A 10,000-nucleotide genomic window follows, 5' to 3' on the forward strand; every position below is an offset into this window, starting at 1 on the left:
GAATAACAGTTGGTGGGCTGACCACCTTGCTATCTTTTGTGTTTTTGTTCATTGTCTCTATGTTTTGTTTGATTATGAATTTGTGTTTATTTATTTATTTATTTATATTTTTGTGTAATTTGTTTGTTTATTTATTTATTTATTATTTTTGTTTTTGTTTGGTGTATTTATTTATTTTTATTCTTTTCATTTTATTTTTATTGATTATTATTATTATTATTTTATTTATTTATTTATTTTATTTCATTTATTTTTTTTTATTTATTTATTTATTATTTTGGTGTGTATTGTGTTGGAAGCTAGCTAGCTAAGTGTAAATGGGTTGCGGCTCTAGGTGTAGTAGGCTTAGGCTACTGGGAAAGTTTCTGTTAATGTTTATAGTGTTTGCAAGCTGTTGTTGCAGTTTATTAAAAGTTTCTCTGTCTCTGTCCTCTATTTTTCGCCAGATTTTCTTGGCTTGTTTGTGGAGGCGTACGTTTATCGGTTCTATGTTGGTCATTTCATGTAGCTCTTGAGTATTGTGTGTGTAGGGATATCTAGTGTTTGTAGCAAATCTTATGGCTTTATTTTGTACTCTTTGAAGTTGTAGTACTTGTGTTTTACTCAGTGTATGAGTAGGAATTGGAGGGTAGTCTAATACTGGGAGAACAAGCGCTTTTATCAAGTGTATTTTTGTTCTTATTGGTAACTCCCTAAATCTAAAAAGTTTAGATAGGGCGTGGATGGCCTTGCCCTTTCTGTCTTTGATGTTGTCTGTGTATCCATTCTTGGTGATTTTCAGTCCCAACATTTTCCCTGAGTTTTTGAATTCTATGGGTTCGTTATTGATGTTGATTGGGATGTTTAGTCTTGAACCTAATGCTATCACCGTGAATTTATTCGTGTTTGTTTTTATTTTCCATTTTTCTTCGAAGTTATTGATTAGTTCTATTTCTCTCTTAGTTTGCCTGCTGATCATATTTTTTGATTTGCCCCTATAGGGGATGATTTGTGTTATATCATCAGCATAGCTTATGTTCAGTCCTTTGTCTGGAGGGGGAATATCTTTTGTATATAAAGTAAAGAGTGTTGGGGATAGGACACTGCCCTGAGGGACTCCACAGCTGAGACTGAATCTGTCACCCAAGAAAGAACCGACCCCCACACTTGCACCCCTGTCGTCTAGGAAATTGCAGAGCATCTTCTCCAGTACGACAGGGAGTCCCAAGTGCAAGATTCTGTACTTCATTCCCGGGTGCCAGACCTTGTCAAAAGCTTTGGTTATGTCTCTTAGTACTACATGGCATTGTCCTCCGTCTGCTTTGTTGATGGCAATTTGTTCATTCATGATTGCCAGGGCTTGTGTTGTGCTCCTACCGATACGGAAACCGTATTGATAGGGATTGTTTATGTCTTCTGTTTCTGTGTGTATTCTTAATCTGTTGTTAATTACTCTCTCTAAGATTTTTCCAGGCACTTCTAGGAGAGATATTGGTCTGTGATTTTGTGGGTGGCGAGGATCTTTATCAGCTTTGGGGATGAATTTCAGTGTAGAGTGTTTAAATTTGGTAGGGAAATATCCTGCTGAGAGTGTTGCATTTAGTATGTGGGTTAGCAGGTGAATGGCTGAATCTGGGAGGTTTTTAAGATAGTTTTATTGAGCCCACTTTCGCCTGGGCATGTCTTCTTCATTTTGCTGATAATGTTTGTGATTTCTGTGTTTGTGATTGGGCGTGTAAGGAATGAGGTTTGATTTAGACGTGTTGGGTCTGCTGTGTTGTATGGTGTGGTTCTGTCCTTGTGTACTGTGAGGTACTGGTTTACTGTATGCTCTGTCTGGGGAGAGGTCCTCTCCTAGGTTGTTCCTCTGTAAATATCTCTTCCCAGATGTCTTTTAGCAGGGCTTCTTTGCTAGGGTTAGAGTATACTTTTTCATTTTGGGAGTTGAACATGTAAGGGGGTTCGTTGTTGTTATTTCCAGATAGAGACCTAATTTTCCTCCAAAAATTTCTGGCTTCTTGTATATGTGTGAGAGGTTTTGCATTATGTTTGCCCATGTCTCTGTGTGTTCTGTATGTAATGTCCTGTGTAGTTGGAGCTGCAGTGCTTTGTATGTTGTGTAGTGTTGTCTGGTCCATCCGTTTGTCTGTGCGTGTTGTCTGAGTGCATTGAATTGTGCTATGATGTTTTGTGTTTCTTGGCTAGGTGTGTATCCTGCTAACGGTTTATTTCGTGTTATTGGGATGTGTAGTGTTATGGCTTGCTTGATGACGGTGTACCATGAGTGTATTATGTTGTCCAGCTCAGTGGACGTAGCGTATTGTAGGTGTGTTATTTCCGGGAGGTGTGTATCTATGTGTCTTTGAAAATTTTCCCAGTCAGCAGCAGTGAAGTTAGGTCTTGGCCTGCAAGGCGAATAGAGTGGATAGGTTGAGATGTCTGCGATTATGGGAATATGATCGCTAGTTGTTAGGGGTCCTTGTTTGATATGTATGTTGTGGTAGGTGTTATAGTTAGATAATATTATGTCTGGTGTTGTGGCTGAGTTGGGTGAGAGGAATGTGGGGAAGTGTGGTCCTATGTGTTGTATTGTTCTGTCAAGAATTAGTTGGTGTAACTGAGATCCTACTACATTTGTGTCTCTGTATCCAAATGTTCTGTGATGTGCGTTTAGATCCCCAAAGAGATAGACTGGTGTGTTTCTTCTAAAGAGTGTGATATAGTCTGGCGTGGGAATGAAAGGTCTGCTAGGTGGGATGTAATCTGTGGCAAGTAAGATGATTCCTGTTTGCGTTTGTATTTCTACTGCAAGTGTGTTGGTGAGGAAGTCGTCAAGTATTCTGTGTTGTATATTGTGCTTGACTGCGATTGCTGTCCCATCCGTGATTCTTTCGTGTCTGTTAGATTTGTATACTCTGTACCCTGGAATTTTTAGCTGTTCGTCAGATTTAACCCCATGGCTATTGAGAAGGATTATGTGGGGGTCTATGTGTGTGTAAGTGTTGTTTAGGGTGTGTTTCCTTCCCCTCCAGTTGAGGACATTATGTTGTATTATTCTTAGTGTTTGGGCCGTTTTGTTCAGGGTTGAGAGAGGTGTTTATTTTTTGGTTGCTTGATTTGTTGCTGTGGGGGTTGAGCACTTCACTGGCTTTTTCTTTGATGGCATTGGCAAGTTGTCTAGAGTCTGAGTGCTGCTGGTCGTGACGCTTTTCTGGTTGGTGGGTGGGATTTGTGGATCTGGTGTATCGTGTAAGTGGCTCTGAGATTGGTTCTTGCTGGTGTTCTGCAACATCTTCACCTGTGGTTGTTTCTGGGATTTCTGTGTCTGAGCCGTCATCTGCATTGGATGATGAGTCTGATTCCTCAGATTCAGTAGAGGTATTTAGCTCCTCGTTGTCTGGTTGTTGGGTCGCAGCTTCCTGCATAATTTCACTGACTGGCATAATAGTTTTGATGATTGCTGCCGATGGCTGTTCGTCTGGGAAGTTCATAGTTGGCAGGTTGTTAGCAGTGAGGTATAAGTTTAGTTTTTGGTTAAATGTGCCAGGTGCTACGGCGTTCTGCAGATGAGCATTGAACAGGCACATCATGTACTTAGCCAAAGTGTGGTTGTTGCTGAATAGTGGGTTGGCAGAGATGTTGCTGGTGGCTTGTGTAGCTGCTGTCTTTGCAATGTCAGCATAGACTTTGTTTTGCTTAGTTTTGTTTGTCTTCTTGATTTCTTCTTCCTTTCCTTTTTATTGCCTCTTTCCTAATCTTGCATCTCATTGCAAGAGTGCGGTGATTTTCGCCACAGTTGAGGCATTTTTTTGTTCTTGTTGTGCATTGCCTCCAGGTGTGGTCGTGTGATCCACATTCTGAGCAAGCCTTGTAGTCGTTGGGCTTGGGGCAGTCTTTGGTTGTGTGGTCCTCTACCTGGTAGCACTTGAAGCAGGTGATGATTGGGGTAAAGGTCTCTCTAGTGATCTGGTTCCTTCCCACAGACATAGAGAACAGTAGGAGACCTTCTTCTGCCTTTTCAGCCATCTTCACATCCTCAAATTCCACCTTTAGTGTGTTTATTTTCCTGTTGTTTTTGTTTGGAAATTTGGTGATTTTGGCTATTTTTGCCCAGTCCTGCAGCCTTTGGAGTTCTTCTTTTATGTCATCTTCCTCGTTTTCGAAGATGAAGTCATCTAGACGCCCGCGACCTTCCCTTAAATACCCGTCTTCCCGATCCGGCCCCATCCCACCCGCGAATGGGAACGAGGCAGAAGCCGGGCTGCGATCGGGCAGCAATCACATATAAGGATTTCAGCGAGCGCGTCCCCCATGTCGACGGTACAAACTACTCCAAACTCAACTACATACATCCCTCCTAACAGAACACAACACTCATTGGGCAAACACTATTACAAACACTGCCAATCTTTACAACGATCCCTCCACATTTTGGCGTAAAATAAAAACCCTCTCAGGAACTTCAACCCCTGAGCCTCATTACATATTAGATCATCTGGGAAACAGACAACACTCAGCCTCTGAAAAAGAAAGAACACACAGGCGACACTGGGAGTCCATCTTTCAAGAGATCGAAGAAGAACAGAACAACAACAGACACGACAATTTAGTAAAAGAGTTCCTTACCATCAACGCAGATAGATTAACACCGTACCATTCAGCTAACCCCGATAGATTAGACTCAGACACAATATTCACCACTCCTATTGCGACAGATGAAATTACCGCTATTATTAAGAACTTAAAAAAGACTTGCCCGGGAGAAAGTGGATATAATAAAACTATACTATCCAATCTCCCCAATATAGCCATTGAAAATTTAAAAAACATATTTAATGCAACCATCTCTGCAGGATATTTCCCCGACAAATTTAAAGAAGCCATTATAAAACTAATCCCAAAAAAGAACAAGAACCCACATCTCGTAGAGAATTACAGACCCATCTCTCTTTTAGAAGTCCCTGGAAAGGTACTAGAGAGAATAATTAATAAAAGGCTCAGACTACACCTTGAATCTGAGAATCTATACAATAAAAATCAATACGGTTTTCGACTACTAAGGGGCACCACTCAAGCAATTGCAATAGCATCAGAACATATAGCAATAAGTAAATCTAACAAAGGACAATGCCACACCATCCTTAGAGATGTAACAAAAGCCTTTGACAAGGTGTGGCATTTAGGACTTAAATATAAATTACTTAATCTCAACCTCCCAACTATAACTGAAAAAATTCTCTGTGATTTTCTTGACGACAGAAAGGCTAAAATCAAAATAAATAATTACACAGGGGCTAGCTTTGCTCTGGAAAGCGGGGTTCCTCAAGGGAGCGTACTCTCACCAACTCTTTACTCTATTTTCACCAGTGACTCCCCACAAGCAACCCATGGCATCAATATAAGTTACGCTGACGATATTTCCCAAATTATTAACTATCCTGGACCATCTAGAAGGATCATGAACTCAAGAACTCAAAGCGAAGTCGAAAAAATTAACGAATATGAATCTAAATGGAGAATACAAACTAACATAAATAAATTCTCCGTCATCCAACTTGCCAACACCAAAAAAGAACCTTTAATAATTAACGAAGAAATAACAGACTTCAAAGAAGAGGGTAAAATACTTGGGTTTAAACTTAACTCTAGAGGCTATCTTCCCAGTGTACAGGATAGAAAACAAAAAGCTACTGGAGCATTATCCCGCTTACTCAGATTCAAGGACATGCCTATAAAAGTCAAATCCCACCTTGTCAAAGCACTGATCCTCCCCATACTAGATTACCCACCCATTCCCACACACACCTTCAGCTATACCCAACTTAAAAAACTACAAGTCTTACAAAACAAAGCCCTCAGATTTGCAACTAATCAGCAGTACCCTTACACACTTAACACTGAACAAATTCACGCCATAACTAAAACCAAACCGTTAAACATAAGATTACATAACCAAGCGAAAAAAATCTGGAGTAAAATCGAGGAAATAAACCCTGAAACATACAACGCATTAACTTACAATATCAACGATGAGAATCGCTCCTTCCACAAATGGTTCCCTAGTAGTCTAAAAACCATATTAAACAACCAAGACCCTATACCAATTTACTAAACTCAACCCAAACGATAAGTGTCGCACTAACGAATACAAAAACCCCACCTATTTTCGACATAACCCAATTACGACATAAACCCAAACAACTCAACCAAACCCTCAAAAGCTAGCTCGCTAGCGCAATTCACACATACAAAACATATGAACACGCACCCACGCACACGCCCACATCCACGCGCACATGCGTACGCGCACGCACGCGCACACAAACATACACAGCCATAACCACTACATATACTTACCAAACTAACACAATATACAAAACAAAGCACTTACCTAACTCAACAAACAAAATTAAAGCAGTTATCTAACAAATACTATAAACAAAACAAAGCATGGTGGCCAGCCCACCAACTGTCTACTCCCTCTTCCTTCCTCTTTCTTACTATCCCTTCCCCTATTCTCTCTTCTTTCCCCACCTTCCTTATAAAAAAAAAAAAAAAAAAAAAAAAAAAAAAATCCCCCATCTCGACTCAGTCTCTCGCTCGCTCCCGCACCGTGCACATAGTAGTAGTAATACCGTCTGACTCGTCAGCGACGCCATGCCACCCAAGACCTCCGGAAAGGCTGCTAAGAAGGCTGGCAAGGCCCAGAAGGCCATTGCCAAGGGAGACAAGAAGAAGAAGCGTAGGAGGAAGGAGAGCTACAGCATCTACATCTACAAAGTGCTCAAGCAGGTCCACCCTGACACCGGCGTTTCCTCCAAGGCGATGTCTATCATGAACTCTTTCGTGAATGACATCTTCGAGCGCATTGCTGCAGAGGCCTCACGCCTGGCACACTACAACAAGCGTTCAACCATCACCAGCCGGGAGATCCAGACGGCCGTCAGGCTGCTCCTCCCTGGCGAGCTGGCCAAGCACGCCGTGTCTGAAGGCACCAAGGCTGTCACCAAGTACACCTCCTCAAAGTAGAGAGGTTACACTCTTGGCCATTTCAACATTTCCGGCTCCAATCGGAGCCACAAGATTTTCGATAAAAAGGGGAAAGACAGACTTACAAATTATCCTCTCAGGAACTCTGGTTTACCGACCTTTTTCTTCTCTCTCTCTCTCTCTCTCTCTCTCTCTCTCTTTCTTTCTTTTATCCCTTCATGTCTTTCTTTCTTTCTTTCTTCCTTTTTTTCCCTTCATGTCTTTCTTTCTTTCTTTTCCGCAACGGTGGTTTGGGATGGGCACAATCGAAATGTTTTCAACTAGGGTTGGGGGTTAAAACAATAGAGTCAAAACAAAAGAGTAAACATGGGCGTGCGCGCCTTCTTCATCTGGAGAACCAACAACAACAACGCACCGTCGCCCCAAGAAGTGACGGCACAGTTTCAGATTGCTTCGGTCACGCTCCACTCCCATACGTTCTATGAAAACAGTGAATATAAGGTAAACATTCAATGCCTTCATCACGTCATGCCAAATAACGTATTTATTATATCGTGAAAATAAGGATGTAAGATGAATAACAGGAGGCAGTGATATATTAGATGGTAACACTTAGTTATCTTTCCCGATTTGAATGAATGTGAAATGTATTAACTTCGCGCGCGGTGGCCAGTACGCCTATAACTCCCGGTCACTGTGTGTGTGTGTGTGTGTGTGTGTGTGTGTGTGTGTGTGTGTTTAATAAACTCTAATCTCCTGCTCAACAGAAAATGCTTAGTTGGAAGTTTTGAACTCAATGATTTGTTTATGAACCTCTCCATTTTATTACTCTTGCGAATCGATTATCCACTGAGGATATCAGACACTGACAGAAGGTAGCATTCTCCAAGGAGCTCCGACTCTAATGTACGGTAGTTTTTTTTTTTTTTTTTTTTTTTTTTTTTTCCCCAACCGATAGCCCTCTGTCTTATATGAAATAATCCGGAGATTTTTCTTCATGGGAAACTGGCCAAAGGCAGTGTAATAACTGCATGTCCTTGAGTGAATGTTATCTCCTTTCGTGCGTGTTGATCGAAACATTTAAAATAGCTTACTGGCTTACGCCTCCTTCCCTCTTTCTGTCGTCGTCCATGGAGACATTGGAAACGGACCTAAATGACTTGAAATTATTCCCTAGTATTGTCAGGGAAAATTATTTTATAACTAATAATTAATCATTCCCCATGTTCATTAAAGCTCCCTTTTGTTCAGTCTTACGCTACCCAAAAATCACTGCCTGTTACCATGCTAGATTTGAACTCCACAACATAATTATTCCCGACTCTCCCTGAGCGACAATTGTGAAATATCAATTAGTTCCGTTTACGAATTCCTATTATCGTAACTAACCAACTGCTTCCTACAATAATTTGGAAATATACAGATAACTGGACATGGATTTTTTTTTTTTTTTTACATATTAGGTTTCACCTCGTTCAGATATAAGGAAGAGTATGGACACTATCGCTGACCGAAAACTTCTGGATACTCCGCCGGCACTTCTTAGGCCGACCGTACCAACCAAACTCACTCAACAGGCGTACAGTAAATACGGGCATGACATCGTATCATGCATATTCATGTCAGTCTACAATCTGTACGTACATACACCAACACATGTGCACAAATACATTTATACTGTATACGCAGTGACCTACACATGTACGTACACACTGTCATGCTCACATACACACAAGCCCTCATACGTCCATACACACAGACATACATGCTCACAGAGACACACACATACGTACAGTATAAACATACAACCTACATACATACATACATACACACGCTCAACTGCAGGTAAAAATCGATGGGTTCAGGTTCGTTCTCTCTCTCTCTCTCTCTCTCTCTCTCTCTCTCTCTCTCTCTCTCTCTCTCTCAGTATATTAACTGAAGGATTTACCGTGCGTTCGTGGCCACTGTCAAACCTTCATAACGGGTACAGAGACTCTCCTAATATGCAGCGGGAATGCCTTTCTCCTTGTTCAAACCTGTGTACGTTTATGAGGGCGTGACTGAATCGATCAGGAAGTCAACGAAACAGGCAAATAACGACAACAAAAACTGCGACGTTAACAACAGATCAACAAAAGAAATAAACGAATAGGCAAGTTGCCCCTCCTCCCCCCCAAACAAAAGGAAATGAATGAAAAAAGGATGAATGAATGAATGCATGTATGTAACTATATAAGTACAGTTCATTCGTCCGTTTGTGTGTGTGTGTGTGTGTGTGTGTGTGTGTGTGTGTGTCCTCATACGTCCATACACACAGACATACATGCTCACAGAGACACACACACATACGTACAGTATAAACATACAACCTACATACATACATACACACGCTCAACTGCAGGTAAAAATCGATGGGTTCAGGTTCACTTTCTCTCTCTCTCTCTCTCTCTCTCTCTCTCTCTCTCTCTCTCTCAGTATATTAACTGAAGGATTTACCGTGCGTTCGTGGCCACTGTCAAACCTTCATAACGGGTACAGAGACTCTCCTAATATGCAGCGGGAATGCCTTTCTCCTTGTTCAAACCTGTGTACGTTTATGAGGGCGTGACTGAATCGATCAGGAAGTCAACGAAACAGGCAAATAACGACAACAAAAACTGCGACGTTAACAACAGATCAACAAAAGAAATAAACGAATAGGCAAGTTGCCCCTCCTCCCCCCCCACCCCCCAAAAAAAAGGAAATGAATGATTGAAAAAAGGATGAATGAATGAATGCATGAATGTATCTATATAAGTACAGTTCATTCGTCCGTTTGTGTGTGTGTGTGTGTGTGTGTGTGTGTGTGTGTGTGTCCTCATACGTCCGTACACACAGACATACATGCTCACAAAGACACACAAATACATAGGTACAGTAGAAACATACATACACGAGCACAACTGCAGCAGGCGAAAATCGATGGGTTCAGGTTAACCTTTTTTTTTTTTTTTTTTTTTTTTTTTTTTTTTTCCCCCCAGCATAGTAACTG

At 41.2% G+C, this 10,000-nt stretch overlaps 1 protein-coding gene across 1 annotated transcript; it reads left to right on the plus strand.

Annotated features, from left to right (window-relative positions):
• The first annotated feature begins 6,636 nt into the window (after positions 1-6,636).
• LOC145389489 (histone H2B) lies at positions 6,637-7,008 on the plus strand. The gene has a single exon (XM_080264782.1). It carries the CDS (start codon positions 6,637-6,639, stop codon positions 7,006-7,008), a length of 372 nt encoding a protein of 123 aa, XP_080120908.1.
• Positions 7,009-10,000: the final 2,992 nt, after the last annotated feature.

Source organism: Coenobita brevimanus, chromosome 117 (genome assembly GCF_032717465.1).
Source record: "Coenobita brevimanus isolate Jiangsu-jjx chromosome 117, ASM3271746v2, whole genome shotgun sequence".
In the NCBI taxonomy this organism is placed as follows: domain Eukaryota; kingdom Metazoa; phylum Arthropoda; class Malacostraca; order Decapoda; family Coenobitidae; genus Coenobita; species Coenobita brevimanus.

Bases quoted from the DNA above. Each gene is read 5' to 3' on its own strand.
- LOC145389489 (XM_080264782.1), top strand. From the start codon at position 6,637: ATGCCACCCAAGACCTCCGGAAAGGCTGCTAAGAAGGCTGGCAAGGCC.